At 51.3% G+C, this 24,022-nt stretch overlaps 1 protein-coding gene across 1 annotated transcript; it reads left to right on the plus strand.

The window, feature by feature from the left end:
* Nucleotides 1–344: 344 nt before the first annotated feature.
* Nucleotides 345–23,663, plus strand: NOD2 (nucleotide binding oligomerization domain containing 2; the record flags this gene model as incomplete). The annotated part of the gene is made up of 11 exons (XM_082676177.1): nucleotides 345–803; nucleotides 2,649–2,754; nucleotides 6,098–7,913; nucleotides 11,787–11,870; nucleotides 12,102–12,185; nucleotides 14,482–14,565; nucleotides 16,450–16,533; nucleotides 17,050–17,133; nucleotides 18,807–18,890; nucleotides 22,021–22,104; nucleotides 23,591–23,663. 11 exons carry the CDS (start codon nucleotides 345–347, stop codon nucleotides 23,661–23,663), a joined length of 3,042 nt encoding a protein of 1,013 aa, XP_082532303.1.
* Nucleotides 23,664–24,022: the final 359 nt, after the last annotated feature.

A 24,022-nucleotide genomic window follows, 5' to 3' on the forward strand; every position in this document is an offset into this window, starting at 1 on the left:
AAAGAGAATTGATTCCCTGATCCCTTGGGAGACATCGCTCCTAGTATTAACTCAAGCCTTTTAAAACTTCATAAAGCAGGGATGAAGCATGGATGTGGGAGCCAGGGGCCTTGATTTAACTCCTGGCTGCTTCAAACCCTCTGTGGGAACTCAAGCCAGTTTCTTGCCTTCTCTGGGCCTCAGTTTGTACATCCATACAGTGGGGAGCTTGCATTGGTAATGTCTGAGGGTAGAACTGTGGCCGTCTTGGTCTCAGGGTGGGGCTGACTTGCCCTCTCCACTGCCGCCTGCCTGCTTCCTGAGAAGTCCTGCACTGGACCTCATTCTCTTCCACAGATTGTGAAATGTACGCACAGGACGCTTTCCAGGCACAGAGGAGCCAGCTGGTGGAGCTGCTGGTCTCGGGGTCCCTGGAGGGCTTTGAGAGCGTTCTGGACTGGCTGCTTTCCTGGGAAGTCCTCTCCTGGGAGGACTACGAGGGACTCAGCCTCTTGGGCCAGCCTGTCTCCCACTTGGCCAGGCGCCTCCTGGACACTGTCTGGAATAAGGGTGCTTGGGGCTGTGAACTACTCACTGCGGCTGTGCGGGAGACCCAGGCTGACAGAGAGCCCCCCGAGCTTCCCGGCTGCTGGGAGCCCCACTCACCCCACCCAGCCCGTGACCTGCAGAGTCACCGGCCAGCCATCGTCAGGAGACTCCACGGCCACGTGGAGGGCGTGCTGGACCTGACACAGGCGCGGGGTTTCATCAGCCGGTACGAATGTGATGAAATCAGGCGGCCCATCTTCACGTCATCCCAGCGGGTAAGGCTCTTCCCTCTTTGCTCATCAGAATTCAAAGGAAAAGCGTGCTTAGTTACCGAGACTGGTTTGTGAAGTCGGCCCTGCGGGGAGACCTGGGTCGTGGCGCTTCCCCTTTAAGGGGAGCCAAGCAGGAAAAAGGTGCTCTGGATTTTTGGTATCATGCCACTTCTGACGAGAGGCAGCCTTATATGGTGGCGAGCATCTTGGATTCTGGAGTCAGGACGACGCAGGCTCAAAGCCTGTGACTTTAGGCTTCTCTATGGAAACTCACCATCCTTCATCTCTCCTGTCTCGGATTCCTCATCCGTGAAACACAGATGGGAGCATTCAATGAGGTGAGCTACGTGACTCTTAGCACGGTGTCTAGCACGGAGTAAGCGCTCCTTAACGTTACCGCTGGCTACTATCAATTCTGTTATCAGTGATATTCTGTACTTGTACACTTTTAATGCTGTCTGCTTTAAATGAATAGCTCAACAGATGATAAAAATTCATTAAATTAAACCTGTGTTTAATAATGAATATAGCATACTATGTACTAATATAGTTTAAATGCCCACATAGGATTTCTAATAGGAAATTGCATTAGATCATAGACGTTTGGAGTTGGGATAACTGCCTCTGAATGTGACATTCCACAAGAACAGAGAGTGTCTTTTGGGTATTTTTGAAACTCTTTGTTTTATTTTCCCCCAAATAGTGAACCTCAGGCCTCCCATGATGCAGATGGAACAGTCATTAACACCTCACTTTATGGATTGGGAAATTTGAGTCCCAGAAAAGTGGTTTGAAAAAGCCCACAGTAGGGGCTTCCCTGGTGGCACAGTGGTTGAGAGTCCGCCTGCCGATGTAGGGGATGCGGGTTCGTGCCCCGGTCAGGGAAGATCCCACATGCTGCGGAGCGGCTGGGCCTGTGAGCCATGGCTGCTGAGCCTGTGCATCTGGAGCCTGTGCTCCGCAAGGGGAGGAGCCACAGCGGTGAGAGACCCGCGTACCGCTAAAAAAAAAAAAAAAAAAGCTCACAGTAGTTCATGAGAGGGCCAGTGCTGGACACAGTGCTTTGACTAATTCATTCACCATTAATTTATTCATCCAGAATCTATTTTGATGCCTACTACGTGCCAGGCTCTGTCTTAAAGCGTATTGTGTTGAGAGCCTTGTACGTGGTAGGCACTCAAGAAATACTTGTTGAAGAAATAATGAATTATTGAATGAATGAACTGGAATTACATTGCAGTGTTAGGAGGGGCTGGGTTGGGGAACTTTCTAGTTACCGTTTTTGTCTATTTTTTAAAATATGTATTTGGTGTCCACGTGAGTTTAGGTAAGCCTGGTTGAGACTGATGGAATAAGTCTGTTCAAGGCTGGTTTAAAGTATTTGTAGTATTTATGTTCAAGTATTTATAGAGCAGACATGTTCTGGTCCTCTCTCACTAGTGCACCTGAAACCTACAGTTGTACCCTGAGCACTAGCTCCTTGAGGCTGGCCCTGGAGGGATTATAGAGACTCAATGAAATCACCTCTCAACCAAGTGATTTACATCTTCCAGAATTGTTTTTCCTATCCTTTATAGGGTTATGGCTCTTTTTTTCCCCCTATTTTCGGTTATTCACTCTTTCAATGGGTCCTGAGCGGGAACCAGATTGGATGTGTATATTCAACTGTTCATTTCACTACCCGATACTGTATTGACTTCTTTAAATGCATCTTGTTTAGGGATGTCTTTCTGGCCTTTTATTGTGGTGGGAGAGAGATGCCCATGGTATTGTCGTAATCAGTAGAAACCTTCCCACACTTCTCCATCCGCCTTCCTGGAGAAATGATGACTTTTGCTTTCCCCACAGGCAAGAAGGCTCCTTGATCTTGCCACAGTGAAGACGAATGGGTTGGCTGCCTTCCTTCTACAATGTGTTCAGGAATTACCTGTCCCGTTGGCCCTGCCTTTTGAAGGTATATATGTGTTCTTCTCAGTTCATCAGAAAGGGAGAGAAAGACTTTCAGATTCATGCTTAAGAGCAAAAACTCCAGCATGAGACTTGTCAGAATCCCACTTACTGGCCGTGCAAACCCCCCTAAGACTCAGTTTCCTCATTTTAAGGGCAGCATCACCACTGTCTCACTGGGCTATTGGGAGGATTAACTGGATTAATGTGTGTAGTATTAGGGCTTGCTTTTATTTCTTCCTGCACTGCGGAGTGATCACTGGAGGTACCTTGTCCTGAGAGCTAATACAGCTGTTCCTTACTAGCCATGCTCTTGTATTGGAAAGATGTGGGTACACTTTTTAATGGCTGGTAGCTCTTGATCTCTGCAGTTTAGCTACTCATCATCAGAAACTCAGGAGCCAGATGGATTTAGATAATGTGGTATCTCTCATTTCACATGGTCACCGACCCTGTTCAGGAATGGGAGAGGCTTGGACGGCCCAGCTCGAACATCCTAGGCATCCTGCCAGGTGCTTAATTTACGATATCTGTCCTTGGCAACAAACTTGAGAAGTAGGTGTTGTTTGTTCCACTTTACAGATGTGGAAACGGGGACAGGGAGATTGAGTGACAAGGTAGGGGAGGATGGATCTGGTTTTAGGCCGTCTGCACCTACACTTCCTCTTTTCCTGGGAGAAGAGCTTGTCAGTTGTAAAGAGAGGATGCAAGCCTGGTGTGTCTTATTCCCACATTGCCGTCAGGAAGCCTCATCAGCACCCAGGGTCCCTGAACTGTGCCTGGTTCTGACAGATGGATTTATCACCCTGGGCCTTGCCCTCTGGGCAGTGAGCATGCTTGTGGGAAGGATGTCGGAAGCCTGTGCTTGGCACCTGGGTGTGCGCCCTCTCACCTGAGAACAGAACACAGGCGTCGGTTTGTCACAGGGGATGCTGCCCAGAGCGTGGTACCTGGCTTGACCCCTGGTTAATGTTTAATGTTGATATCATCAAGCACAGCTGGCTCTTCACACATTGTAACACTGTGTCATGGTGCCAGATTCCCCAGGGTGACGATTCCAGAAGTGATGACCGACATGTGTTTGTTTTTAAAATGAGAGATATAGGGGCTTCCCTGGTGGTGCAGTGGTTGAGACTCCGCCTGCCGATGCGGGGGACACGGATTCGTGCCCCGGTCCGGGAAGATCCCACATGCCGCCGAGCGGCTGGGTCCGTGAGCCATGGCCGCTGGGCCTGCGCGTCCGGAGCCTGTGCTCCGCAAAGGGAGAGGCCACAGCAGTGAGAGGCCTGCGTACTGAAAAAAAAAAAAAAATGAGAGATACATTTTTTTTTCCTGGAGAATTTTGATAGCAGCTGGAAAACCTGGCATGGGAAATCAGAGTATTGAGAAAATATGTGTATTTCGGTCTCCGTTCAGTGCTCCTAGTTTATCCAGATGGCATTAAGAGCAATGACAGGGACTTCCCTGGTGGTCCAGTGGTTAAGACTCCACACTCCCAATGCAAGGGACCTGGGTTTGATCCCTGGTCAGGGAACTAGATGTCACGTGCCGCAACTAAGAGCCTGCATGCTGCAACTAAAGATCCCGCATGTGGCAATGAAGATCCCGCTTGCCACAGCTAAGACCTGGCACAGCCAAACAAACAAGTAAGTAAGTAAGTAAATAAATAAATAAATATTTTTTTTTTTAAAAAAAGCAATGACAATCATCAGCTTTGGGAACAGAACAGGAAGCACAATCACAAGGTGTGTCCTTTGGACGACCATAAGTACAGCTTCAGTGTGCTCAGAGCGCTCGGTGAGAATTACCTGTTAGTCTTTGAGCTGAGAACAAATGGGTCAGTACCTGGTTGGGGGCAGTGAGGCTGTGATGCTCTGAGGTCCCACCGCCCTGGGCTTCTGGACCATAATTTCCCCATTTCCTATAAAAAGAACTAACCCCTGACACAGGGAGTGTTTTGCTCAGGCTGGTATTAGGATGATAAAGGAAAAACAGCAGCTCTGTGGACACATCCTAGACATGAGAATTTTTATTGCAGAGGGTTGTATGAGGAGGATGGGGAAGTGTATATTTATCAGGGAACCTTGTCTAAGTCCTTGCCTGGAGCATCCCAGCGACCCTGACACAATCCAGTGCTAGCTCCACCCACGTAATCCAGGATACTCTTCCCATCTCAAGGTCTTTAGTTTAACCACATCTGTCTAGTCCCTTCTGCAAGTAATTTAACATTCACAGATCCTGAGGATTAAGATGTGGGCCACTGTTGTGCCTATCATACCCAATAACAATAATGATAATCAACACCATTTTGTGAGAGTTAACCATATGTCAACATTCTTCTAAACTCTATTTTATCTCATTTCTTTCTAAAACAATCCTTCAAGGTGTGAATTGTCTCCAATTTTAGAGATAAGAATACTGAAGCCAGAAAGGATGAGAGGCTTGCCCAAGCTGATGGTGGACCCAGATTTCTTTCTTTTTTTTTTTTTTTTAGATTTATTTATTTATTTTTGGCTGCATCGGGTCTTAGTTGCGGCATGTGGGATCTTTCGTTGCGGCGCGTGGCCTTCTCTCTAGTTGTGGCGTGCGGGCTTTCTCTCTCTAGTTGTGGCGCGCAGGCTCCAGAGTGCGTGGGCTCTGTAGTTTGCCGCACCCCGGCTCTCTGGTTGAGGTGTGCGAGCTCAGTAGTTGTGGCGCGGGCTTAGTTGCCCCGCTGCATGTGCAATCTTAGTTCCCTGACTAGGGATCGAACCCGCGTTCCCTGCATTGGAAGGCGGATTCTTTACCACTGGACCACCAGGGAAGTCCCTGGCCCCGGATTTCAAACTTAGGTGTATCTGACTTCAGAAACCGGGCTCGTAAGCCTGGTTTGTTTGCCTTTAGAAAGAACAACTGAGGCTGAGTGGTGAGGGGACTTGTCTAAAGCTCCTGAACCAATATGGTGGGACAGGCATCAGAATGTGGGTCTTCTGACCCCAACCTGGTGCTCCTTCTAATCTTCTACAGCTCTTTCCAATGTCTGTAATGATAATGGTGCTAGGCAATGTCTTTTGACCACTTTGTGTGGGACGCTGAACAAAGAACCGCCATGCATGATCGTCACTGGGCCATGGTTTCTTACGTGGGTCCCTATCCCTGTAAGGTAGGAACCACTGCTTCTCCCATTTCACAGGGGAGAAAACTGAGTCTTGGGAAGGTTACGTGACCAACCTCAAAGTCCCTAGCTTGTGAGTGGAGAGCCAGGATGAGCACCGCCCTTGTGCCACATCCCATGCCCCCAGGCAGCCCACCCTCTGGTCAGGTCCCATCTTCATCATGGTGCCACCTCATTTGTTTCTTCTGTCTTCCAGATGCCGCCTGTAAGAGGTACCTGTCCAAGCTGAGGACCATGGTATCGGCTCAGTCTCGCTTCCTGAGCACCTACGATGGGACAGAGAGCCTTTGCCTGGAGGAAATATATACAGAGAATGTTCTAGAGATCCGGACGGAGGCGGGCATGGCAGGGCCTCTGCAGCAGAGCCCCGCCACCCTGGGCCTGAGGGAGCTTTTCAGCACCCGCGGCCACCTCAACGAAGACGCGGACACTGTGCTGGTGGTGGGCGAGGCGGGCAGCGGCAAGAGCACGCTTCTGCAGCAGCTGCACCTGCTCTGGGCTTCAGGGAGGGCCTTCCAGGAATTTATCTTCGTCTTCCCATTCAGCTGCCGGCAGCTGCAGTGCCTGGCGAAACCGCTGTCGGTGTGGACACTGCTCTTTGAACACTGCTGTTGGCCCGACCTTGGCCAGCAGGACGTCTTCCAGGTCCTCCTCGACCACCCCGAGCGCATCCTCTTAACCTTCGACGGCTTTGACGAGTTCAGGTTCAGATTCACGGATCGAGACCGTCACTGCTGTCCGACCGCCCCCACGTCTGTCCAGAGTCTGCTCTTCAACCTTCTGCAGGGCAACCTGCTAAAGAATGCCCGCAAGGTGTTGACCAGCCGTCCGGATGCGGTGTCGGCGAGCCTCAGGAAGCACGTGCGCACGGAGCTCAACCTCAAGGGCTTCTCGGAAGAGGGCATCGAACTGTACCTGAGGAAGCGCCATCGCGAGTCTGGGGTGGCCGAGCGCCTCATCTGCTGCCTCAGAGCCACCTCGGCCCTGCACAGTCTGTGCCACCTGCCCGTCTTCTCCTGGATGGTGTCCAAATGCCACCGGGAACTGTTGCTGCAGGGCGGGGTGTCCCCGAAGACCACCACAGATATGTACCTGCTCATCCTGCAGCACTTTCTGCTGCATGCCTCCCCGCCAGACTCAGCTGCCCATGGGCTGGGAGCTGGCCTGCTTCGGGGCAGTCTCCTCACCCTCCTGCACCTCGGCCGCCTGGCTCTGTGGGGCTTGGGCACGTGCTGCTACGTGTTTTCCCCCAGGCAGCTGCAGGCAGCACACGTCGACAGTGAGGAGGTTTCTCTTGGCTTCCTGGTGCGTGCCAAGACGGTCGTGCCTGGGAGTACAGCCCCCCTGGAATTCCTGCACATCACTTTCCAGTGCTTCTTTGCTGCGTTCTACCTCGCTCTCAGTGCCGACACGCCGCCATCCTCGCTCAGACACCTCTTCAACTGTCACGGGCCTGGCTGCTCACCGCTGGCCGGGGTGCTGTCCAAACTGCACATGCGGGATTCCGGGTGCAAAGAAGGCAGCGTGGCCGCTTTGCTGCAGGGGGCCGAGCCGCACAACCTCCAGATCACAGCGGCCTTCCTGGCGGGGCTGTTGTCCCAGGAGCACCGGGGCCTGCTGGCCGAGTGCCAGGTGTCTGAGAAGGCCCTGCTCTGGCGCCAGGCCTGCACCCGGCGGTGTCTGGCCCGCAGCCTCCGCAAGCACTTTCGCTCCATCCCACCAGCCGTGCCGGGCGAGGCCAAGAGCGTGCATGCCATGCCCAGCTTCATCTGGCTCATCCGGAGCCTGTATGAGATGCAGGAGGAGCGGCTGGCGCGGGAGGCTGTACGTAGGCTGGACGTCGGGCATCTCAAGCTGACATTCTGCAGCGTGGGCCCGGCCGAGTGTGCTGCCCTGGCCTTTGTGCTGCGGCACCTCCAGCAGCCTGTGGCCCTGCAGCTGGACCACAACTCTGTGGGCGACATGGGTGTGGAGCAGCTGCTGCCTTGCCTCGGCGTCTGCAAGGCTCTTTAGTGAGTGTTGCTGGGCGATGCTGGCTGGGCACAGGGGGAATGCCACCATCGGGGTGCAGGTAGGGGAGCCCCATGCTGGGAGCCAGGAATCCAGGCCCAGCCCCAGGCCCTGCCACCCCTTTGGTGCAACCCCAGCCGAGTCCCCTCCCCAGTCTGGGCCTTAGTTTCGACTTATGATAGCGATAGTCGTAATTCATGAAATGGTCCACGTGCCAGGCACTGTGTTACGCTCTTCCCAGAAATACCTCCTTTAATCCCCATGACCACCCTGGGCTATAGGCAGGGACGTTATTTTCCCCATTATCCTCAATTAGAGGCTCTGAGAAATGAGGTAACTTGTCCAGGGTCATATAGGAGATGGCAGAGCTAGGATTCACAAATCACATCTTTCTGGTTACCAGTCTCTGCTCTCCACAAGCAACCTGTGTGTGGACGGGCTTCAGAGGCACCAGGGCAACCTTTAAGTCACAGGCAAAGTTGGGTGTAATATGTGTAGGAACCACCTCCAAATCAAAGGTGACTTGCACCCCATGAGAGATTTTATTTTATCCTTTAAAATGTATTTATTTATTTATTTTTAATTGACATAATTGATTTACAATAGTGTATCAGTTTCAGGTGTACAGCAAAGTGATTCAGTTATACATATATATGTCTATGTCTATATATTTTTTCTATTCTCTTCCATTATAGATTGTTACAAGATATTGAATATAGTTCCCTGTGGCATACAGTAAATCCTTGTCGTTTATCTATTTTATATATGGTAGGGTACATCTGTTAATCCCATAGTCCCATGAGAGTCTTTAAAATCCCAATGAGATGGAAATTTCGAGACCCAAGAGATAGAACGTGGCCACAGGGTTTCACCTGCTTTTTTATTCCTTATGTAGTGCAGAGATTTGGGCCTGGCCCTTACCGCTCTCAGCCCCTGTCTGAAGGTGTGAGCTTTCCCATGTTTCTGCCCCAGCCCCCGTGGGCCTCTCTTCACATCTTGGGCCGGATGAGGGCAGAGGGTGTGCCCAGGTCAGGTGGCCAGCATGCTGCAGGCTCTCCAGCTTCCCTTCCAGCCTTCCTGCTCCCTGCTTGAAACCTCTGAGAATGCAGAAGTTATAGCTTTAACTTGAAATGGACTCACAGCCTCTCCAGGGCTTTTGGTCTACCCCAGGTGATCTTAGATTGACCCTGAGCAAAGAAGAAACCTCTCCTTGACTTTATTAGGGTGACCTACCTTCTCTGGGCCAAAGCAGCGAGACTTTTTTTTCTGCACGGAGCCCAACACGTGGATCTCTACTAGAAACTGTGTGGTGGCCTTTGTTATCAGGACCGTGGTCATAGATTTATAAATACAATGCAATAATAATGTAATATATAACATATCATAGAGAGTTAATATGTATATGGTACATAGTTAATGTATGTGATAAGCATGTGTATATAGGGAGGAAGCTGATTTGGATGACTTGAGGAGAGTTTAATGAAGGGACAGCTTACAAAAGCTTGGGCAAGAGTTAGGAAGAGCAGGTAGAGATGGTGCAGGGTCCTGGGGCCGCTGACAGTGGGGATGGGGTAGGGACAGGGCTGTTGGCCTTCTTAGACCTGAGGGGTGGGGGATGGGAGGAGTGGCTCTTGGCCGAGAGGAGCAAGCCCAGAGGTCTGTCTGGAAGGACCGAGGCTGCAGCAGCCTGGAAGGGCGAGAGCTGGGGGTAAACCCTGGCCTTCCTGTCCTCCTCACTGTCGCCTTGACCCACAGGGAGCTGGAGCAGGGTGTCCGCGATGTAGTCCACTGGAATCAGCTCCCCACCGAGAGCCAGGCAGAGAAGGGGGAGAGCGGATCTGGCCGGGTAGACAGAAGATGGCAGCACAATACCCTCGTTCCCCAGGAAGTAGGAATCATGATATACTCACTCAGGAATTTCGAGACCTGTCTGTGGGCGCTGTTCTGATAGAAATATGAATGTGTGTTTTTCTGGATAATGGACCTCCAAAGTCGTTCTCCCAAGGGTCCTTGAACCCCAGGGGGTCAAGAACCTCTGGTCTGGATAATCCTCATAGATGGATCCCTAGAATGGGTGGCTCCCCTTCTCCTGGGCTGGGAAGGCCCACGTGACTGCCACGGTGTGTGGAAGGGCTGGGTGGAGGCTGGGGCCCTGCCTCGATTTTCAGAGAAAGACCAGGATGGTCTGGTTCTAACGCTCAGACCGGAGTGTGCAGAGGGACTTGTGGAAATGCAGATGCTTGGGCCTGTTCCCAGTGGTTTCCATTCTGTAGGTCTGAGGTGAGGGCCCTGGAATCTAGGTTTTTAACTCAGTGATTCTGCTACAAGCGGTTCAGAGGCCACACTGTGAAGACTGCTGCTCTGTGGGAACCAGCCTGATTTTCCATTGACAGTGAAAGTCCCTGACCAAGTTCCACCGAGATTTACCCCCCACACACTTGGTATTGAAACCGCCATTGCTACCGGGGAGGGGCAGAAACCATGAGGTGGCTGCGTGGGCATTTCCTGTGTGTGACAGAGAAAGAGACAGAGACAGATAGTGAATGAGGGAGCGGGGCAGAGGGACAGAGGGAAAGAGTCAGAGACAGGGAGGGCAGGCGGGAAGGGGGGAAGAGAGAGAAAGGGAAAGAGAGAGAGAGGTTTCTCTCCCACAGTGCCAAGCTGCATCTCTCCCACTTGAAGCTGTTTCCATGCCAACCGAAACCCTCAGGCTTCAAGAAGCCCCATACACAAAGTGCCCCAATGCGTGTAGGTTTCCTTAGACCCCAATTCTGACTCTAGGGCGATGGCTTTCGAAGTTTTTTGACTGTGACCCACAGTGAGAGAGGGTGTGAGGAAGCACACGGGCACGTCAGGTTGAAATTTCACAAAATGACTTATTAACCGTGATACACTCTGCTCTCTTTTTCCTTTCTCTTCTTTTTCCAATGTAAAATTGCTGCTCTAAACCTTCTGAGTTGATTTTGTGATCCACCAATGCATGAATCTGACGTTAAGAGCCCAGAGCAGGCCGGAAGGGAGAGGCTGTACAACGGCATCGTTTAGAGTGGCCTTTGGAGCCAGAAAACCTAGGCGGCAATCCTTTAGGTGCTGTGCAACCTTAATGAAGGTGCTTCACTTGCTGGGCCTCAGTTTCCTTCTCCCTGGTGGACAGAATAGTACCTACTTCATTAAAGATTAAAGAAGAAAAAAAATGAACAAAAACAAAAAAAAAAGGTTAAGGAAGATTAAATATTGTTACTATTGGGAAGGGCTCCACACGTGCCAGTGATCATATTACAGGTAGCTTTTACTATGTGCCAGGTGCGCACAGGGCTTTACGTGCGCTATCTCTTTAAATCCTCACCAAGAGCCCAGTGAGGTCGGCATTACCATCCTTCCATTTCTACAGATAAAGGGACCAGCAAATAGCTAGTAAGTGGCTGCCAGGATCAGAACTTCCTTTGAGGGACTCCAGAGAGCTTGAGGTGTTAACCTTTAAGTCAGGGCCTCCCAAGTTGGCCTGAAGATGCAGAATCATGGGCACGGTTATTAAAATACACAGGTCCCTGAGCCCCTCCCCACACTTGCAGACTCACCAGCTCCAGGGGAGGGGCCCGAGAGTCTGTTTTATTTATTTGTCTATTTATCTATTTGCGTGGGCTCTGGGTCCCCACTTCCGAAGCCCCCCACCCTACAGAGTGAGTGACGTCAGCACCCTGGCCAGGCGTGGGGGAGTCTCCACTTTTCCGGGGTGCTCGTTCCTTGCAGCGTTTCCCAGAAGCACAGGTGCTGACACTTCTGGCTTGAGCAAAGGTCTCTTTTGGGGTTTTGTTCGTTTTTTCCCCTCTCTCATCGGCTCTGTTTTCAAATTTATTTATTTTGTCTTTTATCAGCTTGCGAGATAACAACGTCTCAGACCGAGGCATCTGCAAGCTCACTGAACATGCTCTTCGCTGTGAGCAGCTGCAGAAGTTAGCGTAAGTCAGGCTGGGCCGTGGACGTTTGGCCCCGTGTCCCCAGCCTCACTCCAGGCCATGCCACCTGGGCAACAGCTGTGAGCAAGGGACAGGCTGGGACAGGGACGTTTGCATGGCCGGAGGGCACAGGGGACTCCTGTCTTGAGGGACCCGGCTACTCGGGCTTTGGGTGGCTGCTGTCCACTGTGCCTCATCTCATCTCCATGTCTCTTCTCTCTCGGAACTTTCCAGTCTTTTCAACAACAAATTGACCGACGACTGTGCACACTCCATGGCCAAGCTCCTCGCATGCAAGCAGAATTTCTTGGCTTTGAGGTGAGCCTGGGGCTTCCCTACCCCTGGAGACTGTTTCTCATTCCCACAACTGAATCAGTTTGGTCTGCTCTCGGCTCATAATGGGGCGCGTGATCTCCTCGCTGAATACAGGGGCAGTGTCTCGTTGTGAGCAGGGTTTCACTAGTGCTGTGACCGCCCCAGCAAACTCTGGACCAATTCCGCTGAGGCTTCCTGCCCTTTGACCTTTATCTCCCAGGACTGAAGAGGGTTTCCAGGACCTTTTTCTTCCCTGTGTCTAAGAGTGTCACCAGCTCTCTGGGGTGCCCGAGTTCCCTGATGTACATTGAGCACGTTTTTGGCAGGGGGCGGAATGCAGCCGTCACTTGTCACCGCAGCGAGGCAGCCAGTTGCCAAAAAGTTCTCAGAAGGTCCTTTTACTGCTTGGGGGGGTCCAGTCTGGGAAGTCTGCGTTTCTGCTGCTCCCAGCCCTCTCGGCCTCAACTGGAGTCTCTCTCCCATCTGACACTGTTGTGTCGCCCCTCCAGCTAGTCCCTGGGTTGGCCTGGCTTCTCTTTCTCTCTGGGATATTCTTGCCTCCTGGATTTATGAGGCAGTAAAAGAAGACAAAGTGAGGAGTTGCCTCCATCCTTTCTTTCTACCTGCTGGGCTGGGTTTAGGGATAGGAGCTGCCATTTTGAAATTGTTGACTCCGTCTCAGGCAGGGCTGCTGAGGCCAGCACCGGAGGTGTCATTCTGTACCAAGGACTCTCTTTTGCTGCCACCACCTGCTCCTCCCAACTCTGGAACCCGAGAGCAGCTGTGGCCAGAGCTGGGCTGGCCCAACCTCCAGGGAGGGCTGTAGGGTAGCAGAAAGGTGGTGCACCCAGAACTTGAGACCTGTGTTTTTGGTCAATATAGCATCATAGTTGAGAGCACAGGGCTCTGGAGCCAGACCAACCAAGGTTTGGGTCCAGCATCCCTGAGATTTGAATTCTCATTAGCTGTGTGACCTTGGGTCAGCCCACTATCGCTGTGTCTCTGATTTCCCTTCTCTAAAATGGAGATAATGGTTATAGCTACCTCATAGGTTGTTGTGATGATTAAGCGAGTTAACATACGTCAAAAGCTGGCACAATATAGTGAGTGCTTTCTCACTATAGGGAGCTTAGTGCCTGAAAGATGGTGGGTAAATCACGTAAGTTCTCAGCACGTTTATTCTGTTCGTCCAGTGCTCCCAGGAGGGATTAGATGTGCAACACGTTTACTGGGGAAAATGCCTATAAGGGAAAATCGGGGAAGAAAGCTGGGGGAGGCTGGGAGAGTTGGCCGACTGCAGTGTAGGTCTGACCCTGAGTGAGGGAGAGAGGGAAGGAAGGAGGGGTGGGAGGAAGCATCTTAGACCCCAGTGCAGATCGGGGAGAGGACGGAAGGCTGTTGGGGAGTCCTCCAGCCAGTGTGCCCAGCAGAGGAGTCTCAGGTCTTCCAGTCCTTGGCTGGGAGCAGCCTGTTGGAAACAGGCCTTGGTGCAGAGGGGACGTCGGACTTCCCAGCACGGCAGCTGGGGCCTTTCGTTACCCAGGAAGCTCAGAGGTTTGAAAGGCTGCCACACCCCTTCCGGAAGGGAATAATAATACCTGCCCTACAGGATTGTTGCCAGCCAGAGTGGCTTAAAGTGTATGAAAGTGTTTTGAAAGATGAAACTGTATTATTATTCCAGGAAGCCTCGAGCTGTGGGTGAGAGTTCTGGGAACCTCCCTGAAACTCTCTGAGGTGTCTGGATTTTGCTGAAACCCCCTCCTTGACCCCTGCCCGAAGGCTTAGCAGGATCCCTTTCTTTCTTTCAGCCACCTTGGCCCGCTCCAGGCCCTTTCCAAACAGGTGGAGGCTACCGGGCAGCCACAATGAATCTGGGAAGGCTGCAGGGGGGAGGCAGGGTCTAGCGAGGAGAGAGTGGAACAGTGAGTCACCCTTGCTCCCTGGGGGAAGCCTCCTTGCTGGGCGGCTGCCTGTTGTGGTTCCTGCTCAAACCTGTCCCATTGCTTTGCAAAACAGGCCCTTCCACTCCTTTCCCTTTGCTGGTGGAAAATGAAGTCCGCAGGAGCCTTGAGGGAGCTCCCCCGGCATGAACAGCACGCACTGCGTGTGAACAGCACGCACTGCGTCTGCCCAGCTGGAACTGGAGGGCTGGTTCCTGCATCCTGCAGAGAAGTCCTCAAAGCTTTCTTCCCTGTTTCTCTGTCCAGGCCGCACTTCCCCCACCAGACCCCGGTCTCGGGGCACTAAGGGTCCTCCCATCCTGCTCTCTTTCTCAGCCTCCTCTGTCTTTTCCTTCCAGGCTGGGGAACAACCACATCACAGCTGCGGGAGCCAAGGTGCTGGCCCAGGGGCTCAGAGCCAATGCCTCCCTGCAGTTCCTGGGGTAGGTGGGATTCTGGGGCGGAGGGGCTTGTGAGGATTCAGGGGCAGGCGAAGCCAAAAGGCCCCAGAGGCCGCCCAGGCTGCAGTGGGGAGGGCGAGGCAGGGAGAGCGTGGGCGGCCCTAGGCTGCCTCTGCCTTGCTTCGAGCTCAATAAACAGGAAGTTCAGGATGTCAGGGTTGGGGGAGGGCAGAGCCCATGAGCGGTGGCAGGAAGTCCTCGAGGGTGCTAGGGCTGTGCTTCTCACCTTTGTCTATAGGTTAGAACCACTTGGGAGCTCCTGAAGAATGCCACTGCCTGCCCCAGACCAATTAAATGAAATATCCAGATACAAGGTCCAGGAATCAGTAATTTTGAAAAGCTCCCCAGATGATGCGCGGCCTGGGGTGAGAGCCAAGGAGAGAGAAGGAAGTGGGGAAGTTCGGACACTGAACCCAGGATGGGAGGGGCTGCACCAAGTCCTGCAGAGCCCTTGCCACCTGTAGGGTCATCAGGCCTGCCAGGGAGGGGAGAGGGGTCAGACGCAGGCAGAGAGGACAGTCCTGCAGACTTCAGGGCCCCTGCGTGGGGCTTCCTTTGTTTGCTGGGCAGAGCGATACCCTCCAGTGTTGTACCTGTACAGTTCCCGGCAGTCCCTCTCCTGTCCTATCTTCTCCTGGTGTAAACTAGGATCCATTTGATAATAACTGGGGGCTTTAGAACCCAAGACTGTAGGAAGAGAGAATGACCTTAGGGCTGGGTGTTCCAACCCATCTTATAGGCAGGCAAGTTGCCCTCCAGCTCGGTTTGAGCCCCGAGTGGGACCGCGTTGCTGGAGACATCAGCACCTTTTCCAGGATGCATTGGTAGCAGCAAAGAGTCTAGGAAAGGGTGGCCACGGCCCCACCGAGTTCCTTCCTGCTTGAGATCACATCTTGCACATCGGGGGATGTTTATCTTTCAACACGTTATTTATTAAGGTACCTGTCTGGGCCTGGCCCCGTGTTAAAATCCCAAACACTATCATATGATACAAACTGTTCTGTAGCTTGCATTTTGTTTTTCTTGTAGGCATTTTTCTCATATGACATGATCTCATTTTTTAAAGAACAGCTGCCTCAGTATTCTGGTGGATGTCGTGATGCGTTTAGCTGGTTGCATGTCGATGCACACTTTAGCTTGTTTGCAGGGTTTTTGCTATTACAGTGTCACATCCCCGGAGCACAGAGCAGAGCTGCCACAGGGCCGGAGCTCAATAACTATTCACCTAATGAGTGAAAGTGCAGTGAGCATCTCAGGGCCACTGTCTCTGCTCACGTGGGCACCTACAGGTCCAGCCTAACTTCCCACACATAAAATAGCCAGGTCCCAAGGTGTGACCGGGGCTTCACCTTTGAAAAGGGGTGTGTCCAAATTAGGGTGTGTCTGAGGTGTATGAGCCAAAAGGTGGAGTTAGATGCCGTGAAGGGCCTGGGGATGTGAAGAAATGAAGAGCTGGCTTGTGGAAGAACAGTTAGCCTTGTTCTGGGTGGTCCCAGAGGTAGTTAGGGACTCGTGGGTGGCAGTTAGCACAAGCACATCTGATCTAATGTCAGGAAAAAATATCACAACCATGAATTGGCATTGAGAATGAGTTCCTCGTCCCTGAGGGTGTACACTGGGTGGGTCTCTAACTATTTTGTTTGTAAGCCTGATTTAAAGAAGCTAAAGAAACCTGAGTGAAGTTTGGCCATCCCTCCAAAAATGGAGGCAAGTTCACTTTGCTGGGACCTAGGAGTCCCCCTGAGACCTTTCTGGGATTGGGTGGTCCTGCCCCTCTGATTGGGGCCATAGAGAGGAAAGGCACATGTCTAGAACACATGGTGGGTTCTCACTGACACTGTCTGTTGGCTCTGTTGGACTTTTCAGGCTCTGGGGCAACAAGGTGGGCGATAGGGGAGCCCAGGCGTTGGCTGAAGCCTTGGGTGATCACCGGAGCTTGAGGTGGCTCAGGTATGCCTCAGTGTTTGTCCTGAAATTGTCATGGGGGAGCCAATAGGAGGAGGGAGGCGCTTGGGCCAGTTCTGAAGACCTTTGAACTTCATTTTTAGCCCCCTGTATTAGATAATTGGATGATAAAGAAAAACCACTAGATTTGGAATCAGGACACTTGAGTCTTTCTGGGTGACTTTGCGTCACTTCTCCTCTCGGGGGTCTTGATTCCCTATCTGTACACTGAAGGTCTTGGGCTAGATCAGATACACTTTAGCTCAAGGGCCAACTCCAGCCTGTTAGTGGGGGCTGCCCAGTACACTATGTTGGGAAGGATTCTAAAGCTACTTCTGGGCTTAATGAAAAAGAGCACTGTAATCAATTAGTGATGTCTGGCACTGTAATCAATTAGTGATGTCTGACACGGAGCAGACTAGGACATGGGGCAATGTGTGCCATGCATTTTGCACTTCATGGGTTATCTTATCTCTGAGGTCCCTCCCTGCTCTGACATATTTTTGTTCCTTGATTATCCAGCCTGGTGGGGAACGACATTGGCAGTGTGGGCGCTCAAGCCTTAGCATTGATGTTGGAAAAGAACATGGCCCTGGAAGAACTCTGGTGAGTTTAGGAGATTCATTGCTCTAGAGAGGCAGACATCAGCCTTTCTTCATTCTCTGGCCTCCTCTGTGGAAGCCATTGTGTGTGTAAGACAAAGGTGGATGACTGAATGATTGGGTGATTGTGTTTGTCTTTGTCCTGGGTGACATGAAGCTTATAGAGCCTGGCATATAGGTGCTAATTCTTTTCATTTAATTATATTGATTGGTTTGTTGGTTTGTTTACTGCCTCCCTGGGGCATAATGGTTAAGAGAACAGACTCTGGAATCCAGCCAGCTGACCTTCAAGGCCTGCTGTGATCTTAGGCAAGTTAAGTAACAATCTCTGAATCTTAAGTTTCTTACCTGTAAAATGAGAGTATGGATGCTTTCCACTATAAAACACTTTTGTAAGAATTAAATGAGGTAATGCTTGTGAGGAGCGTAGTACAGTGTCTGGAGTGTGTGTAAGCACTCCATAAATGTGAAACTGTAGTAGTGACAGTATTTCTACTACTCTCGCTGCTGCTGCTGCTCCAATGACTGCTGTTTTGTCTTTTCGAGGTGAATGTGAGTACCTAAGGACACTGGATATTAAAGTCAGGGTCACGTGCAAGGTGGAGTGGAGTTTGGCGGAAGTTAAAAGATGAACCATGAATCCTATTTATCCTGATTCCAAGCTTTCCATCCTTTAGCTGCCACTTGTCTAGCCTTCTTCTGAAATATTCTGGGCAGTTCCAAATTATATCAGGGAGATAAAATGCTGAATGTTTGATTTTTCCGGGAAGCATAAAGGCACTGAAACCTATGAGCATGGCCACAAGATGAATATTGCCAATGGGCCTTGCAGGGCCCACTAGCAGGGCCCAGGGCTCACTAGCACTGCCAGTGTACCATTGAGTATATCCTGATTGGAATTTCTTGTTAGAGGAGTGCCTCACTGTGAGTGTCTCGGTTATGACTGCATTAGGCTGCAAGTGATGGAATACCTTTATTTACAGTGGCTTAAACTTGTAAAGGATTGATGTTTTCATGTACATGCAGTTTGGAGGTAGGCAGCATAGGGCTGGTATGGCAGCTACATGAGGTCAGCAGGGGTCTGGACTCTATCTCTCTAATCCTTCACATCCTTAGCGTGCGGTTTCATCCTCATGGTTGGTTTCCTCATGGTCACAAGGTGGCTGCTGCAGCACCCACAGCACTCCTTCTGCAGTCCAGGTTCAGTCTCTATATCCAGGAAGGGCAAAAGGCTGGGTCTCTCCCCTTTAAAGAACATTCCCAGAGGTCCCATCTGTCAGTTTCTCCTTATGTGTTGGTGGCCATGTGGATGTCACTTGGCCAACCCTGGCTGCAGTGGAGAGCAGGAAACATAGTTTTTCCACCAAGCACATGGCTGCTCCCAATGACGTTAGCCTTCCATTAATGAGAAAGAAAGGGAAAATGGGTATTGAGTCACTGGGACATGAGGGAACTTCTTATGTGAAGAAGCCCTGGGGCAAATTCTCTCCCAGAGATGTCCCAGGAATTGAGAACCCTCATACCCTGCTTGGCCTGTTCTTACTTTACTGGTAAATGTGGGTTTTCAGATGTTGGATATTCTTAATTGGGGGGGGCACATGCATTCATTTTTATTGGCGTCATCTTCCATAATAAACATTACCATATCAACTGGGTTTTCTCCCTTGTTCTTGCCAGCCTGGAGGAGAACCATGTCCAGGATGAAGGTGTGTGCTGTCTCGCGAAAGGACTGGAGAAAAATTCAAGTTTGAAAGTCCTGAAGTAAGGAACCTGTAAGCAGGAGCTGGGCCAGTAATGACTGGCCCTGGGAGGGGGTGTTTCTGAATCAGAGATCTGGGAGGCTTCCCAACCTGGCTAACTCACAGGAAGTGGCCCGGTAGAAAACTGCTGTTTTTTCTGCGTTCCTCCAATCCCAGGCAGGGGTTCCAGTGTACATTGTTTACTTGGGAGGTAGTCCCCGCAAACACTGGCGAGAGGGTAGTGAAATGAGGCCGGGGAGGGACAGTAACCAAAAGAAGGTGTGTTATCAAGCCGGTTATCCCTGGGGACCTCTGGGGTACAATGCTGTGGGCGAGAGGCAGCGGGGGTGTTTGTCCACCAGCTGCTGTCCTTCACATATTGAAGTGTGCTTGCGGGGATATTCGTTTTCTGGCACATCTGGCTTGCCCCGAACATGGCTGACCATGCTCCTGGGGTCAGCAGGAAGGCCTCAGGCAGAGAATGGGGGTCTTCCCGGCAAGCAGCCCTCAGAGGTAGAGGTGAGAGCTGAGGCAATATGGGTGGGTTGCCCACAGCATCCGCTATAGTGACTTACAGGCTGGGCCCTTCCCCCCCTCCAGGGGTCCTCTCTGACTCAGGCTGGAGAATTCTGATGGTCATTCCCAGTGGCTCCTCTTGGTGTGTTATGCAGGCAGGCATGCTTGCTTTTACTCATGTGTGCGTTCATCCATTTATGTATTGATGCAAGAAATGTTTCTGGAGCACCCAGTCCGTGCCAGGCTCTGTTTGAGGCACTGAGGATAGAGTGGTAAAAAGGCCCCTGCTCACATAGCTCTTACATTTGAACAGGAGAGACAGATGATGAACAAGTAAACGAATGAGACCATTTCTGTTAGTAATAAGTGCTCTCAAGAAAATTCCAGAGAGAGATGACAGGGAGTGACTGGAGAGGGTAGGGGAGTTGCTGCTGGGTAAGGCCTCTCTAAGAAGGTGACATCTGAGTTGAAACCTGAATAACAAGAAGGTTCCCGCCATGCTGAGGTCTTAGGGACGTGCAATCCAGGTGGGCAGAACAGCAAGTACAAAGGCCCTGTGGCAGAAACGAGCTTGGTGGTTTTGAGAACAGAAGGAGGGCCTGTGAGCTTGGACTGTAGTGGATGGTGGAGTGGGAAGGAGCTGGCCACAGCAGCCTCAGAGCTCTGGGAAAGATTCGGGAGTTTATTCTAAGGACACTGAGAAGGCTTCGGTGGGTTTTAATGAGGGCAGTCATGTGACCTGATTTATATCATCCAAAGATCGTGCTTACTGCTTTGTGCAGAACAGGTGGAAGGAGGGTAAGATGGAAGCAGGGAGACCAGCCAGGAGGCTCTTGCACCCTTCCAGGTGAGAGATGGAAAGTGGATCAGGCTGAGGGCAGTGGAGGAAGCTGGTGAAAGGGGATGGCAGCTCATGGAGGTCCTGCGGGTCCAGAGCTGGAGGGCTGGGCAGCAGTGGTGTCGCTGGGGAGGCGATCAGGGGACCACTAGAGGCGCACTCGGTGGTCAGGGACCCACGCCACAAGGAGAGGGACGGCGGGTATGAGCAGGGGCCCAGCCAGTGGTCACCACAGGCTTGTGGAACGGTGCTCTCTGAGGCTGGCGTCACACCAGCCATGGTGCCAAAGGTCTCATTTCCCAGGTATGTCAGGGCACCAGCAGATGGCCCTTTTTGCTAGAGGAGACTGGCCTCTGCCCTGGCAAGCGTGGCCCGGGGAAAACACTCACCTTCCGAGACCAGCAGACAGCTGCAGCCGGGAGAACGTCTGCTTTGCTGCCAACCCGCCATCCACTCTGGCAACACTTGTTTGTGTTGCTTCACAGGGGCTAGGAAGTTGCCAAGTGTTTGGGGAAAACACTTCCACTCGTCACACGGATGAAGCTCGGGCTCGGAGGCCCTGGTGAAGCTTGGGTCTGTCTGCGCTGGGATCCCAGGCTTTGCACGCAGGGCGGCTCTTGGCAATATCTGGTTTATTATCGACCGTGTGCGGATGAGGCGCATTTGTCCTCCCTCACTGTCATAGACTTACCCCACTCGAACCCCACAGATGCCAGGCAGTGGGAGCCGCCGATGTCCCACGCTGCTCTGTCGAGAGTCTTATAATTCAGCACCACTGAACTGTATCCTCCTCCACTGTTTCCCCATAAAAATCAAGCTTCTCACATATCCTAAAAAAGAAAAGCAAAGCTTACATCCTTCTTCCAGACGTGGTCTGTGCCAGGCCTTGGTTAAGACTGCAGGCTCTGGAGCCTGACAGCTGGGGTTTGGGCCCCAGCTCCACCATTACCAGCCGTTCCCGCTTGGATTTGTGCCTCAGTTGCCTCAAGTATAAATGGGGTAAAAACTGAACCCTCCACGTAGGGTTCTGAGCGTGAGCCCAGGTGATGTAGGTTATGACGTGGCACATAGTAAGAGCTCTAAAAATATCGCCTGCTGTTATTTTTAGCACTACCTTAGGGTCAGCTTCTCCGAAGTTCCTGAAATTGTTGAGGGGGAAGCCAGGTAGTGGAGATTATAGAAGGCCAGCTGTGAGCAAAAGAGCAGTGTGGGGACCACTTGGCTCTCCCCCTGCTGTCCCTGACTGTATACCATCTTCCCTCCCCATTTCCAACCTCATATTTTCTTTAGTCTGTGTCCTTGTGCCCCCAAGGCTCTTAAATGACAATATTACTGTTCATCGATTATTTTCTATCAGTTAAGTACAGTGCCCAGTGCTTCAGAATATGCCATTCTTTGTTTAATTCTTGTACTCCATGAGGTGGGTACTCTTCTAGGTCCTTTTTACAGATGAGGAAATTGGGACTCATCTGCCTGAGATCAAAAAGGGAGTAGCGTAAGGTGGATTTGAACCCAGGAGGTCTGGCACTAAAATGCACGTACTTAACCACCATGCTCCTTCCTAAGGGAGCAGGTACTTAATACTCATCTGGTGAATGGAGGAGAGAGGGGTGCATTTCACTTTGGGCATTGAGCCTTTGCGGATGAGCTCATTGGGAATCTCTGGCAGGAGAGGGACATGCTGAGGGGGCAGGTGGGCTTCAGGAGGCTGGCCGGCTCCCGAAGCCTCCTTTAATTAAACAGGTTGAGGAAGACAAGCCAGCATCCTGAAAGCTCACCATTCCATCTTCCTCTCCAGGCTGTCTAACAACTGCATCACCTCCCTTGGGGCAGAAGCCCTCCTGCAGGTCCTTGAAAAGAATGACACCATCCTGGAAGTCTGGTAAGGCCCCTGGGCAGGCCTCTTTAACCTCCCTCAGTTTTCCAATCTATAAATTGGGGTGAAGGGAGAGAGAAGCTTGAGAATTTCTAAGATCCCTTATGACCCTGACATTTAGTCCCATTCTGCATGTGATGGGTCTGGTTCCCTGGGAAAGATGTCATCATGTTTCTAAGCTGGGACCAACTCTCTCATTTTTAAATCATGAGCGTTTATTCAGGAATGTCTCTGTTCTAGGCAATCGTGTGGGATTTGGGGTGTGGTTGAAGAGGGAAACAGAGAAAAGAACTCAGCCCTTGCCTTCCCTGGATATCCCATTTGCCTTCACAGGTCAATGCTCTTATATTAGACCCTCTGCAGTTCTGGGCGGCTGTTACACAGGATGGGAACTGTTGGCCAGTGTTTCCAAGTCTTATACGTAATGAAAAGCCATGTTCCTTTATGTATTTGAAAAGAGCAGTGCATCACAACTTCAAAGATTTCTCCCTCTTCTTTTCCCCTGGATAAATACAGATTTATCACTCAGATTATAGGTAGAAAGGTTTCTCCTGATTTAACATGTTATGAGTGAATGACACTATATATGTTTCAGGCACTGGGCTAGAAACCAATATCTTAAAATGAGGACATTCCCTATAAAAATCTATCTTTCAGGGGTTTCTCAAAAAAAGCTGGCCACTCTGGAACTCCATTTAGAATGCCAGTAGTTTAGCAGAGTAGAGGACAGGCTGACCCCACTCAGCTGGGCAAACCGGCTCAGGCTGACCCTAAACCCCACCATGCCGATTGGCTTGGGCCAGGCCCCTTCGGCTGCTGTATATTACATGCCTCATCCCTGAAAGCTCGTGAACCCTGCTTTACATATGCAGATTTGTCCCTCCCTCAAAAAGCACATCAAGGCAGTAGCAACTGTAGCTATCAAATGATGAAGTTAAAAATAAAGACTTGTAAAAATCTGTCCTACGATGGAGAGATTTTTCCTTTCTGTGCGATTGTGTAATCCCTGTAGCCTGTGAGGTCCTCGGGTCCTGGGTAGAGCGTGGGCTTTATTTTTTTTCTTAAACCATTGCACAGTTCTGAGAAATGTCACATTCTGTGTCCGGGGGGAACAAGCTAGCATCAGGTTGATATTTTAAGGGTTCTGGTGTTATTGGCAGAGCTTGGGAGGACATTGGGATTTGCTCATTGCATTCTTGACAGATTCTGCTGTTGCCTTAAAAAGAATGGCCAGCCTTGGGAGTCAGGGCTGGCTGGGCCCAGTGTGGACTCTGCAGGGCCATGAAGGCTTGTTAAATCGTGCACAGTGATTCATGAGCCATCCTGGCTGACAGAAGGTGAAACCTGCACAGACTTCTCTCCCAGGAGAGCTGCAGCTGGGCCGGAGGGCCAGGCCATCCAGGCATGAGTTCATAAAGCGGCAGCTTCCTGGTTGAAAACACTGCTCTGGTCCTGGTCTTATTCAAACCTCTCTTTGCTTTATCCCCTTCAGGCTCCGAGGAAACACTTTCTCTCCGGAGGAAACTGAGAAGCTCAGCCACAGGGACACCAGACTCTTGCTTTGATGTCTCCAGGTCAACGTTCATCTCAGTTTGTTTGGGAGCAGGCCGTGGGTTTGGATCCCAGAAACGGGATGACGCCTGACAGCAGTCCACTCAGATGGAACCTGGTCCTGCCCAGGGCCAGCCCAATAGGTCACCTTTGTCCTGGCAGAGGAAGGCGCATCAGTGCCCCGCAGAGCAGACTTTCCCAAAGCCTATTTTTCCTGTCAGTTCTTCCCAAGATTCAATCCTGGGATGTAGAAGAGGGGCAGCCCCCTCTACATGATGGGGCTGATCTCGGGCCAACCTGACACGGGTCAGAGGAGCCACAGATGCCACTGCGTGCTTATTGGTGCAGAGAGCTCCACGTGAGGAGGGGTATT

Source organism: Grampus griseus, assembly GCF_964374135.1.
Source record: "Grampus griseus genome assembly, chromosome: 19".
In the NCBI taxonomy this organism is placed as follows: Eukaryota; Metazoa; Chordata; class Mammalia; order Artiodactyla; family Delphinidae; genus Grampus; species Grampus griseus.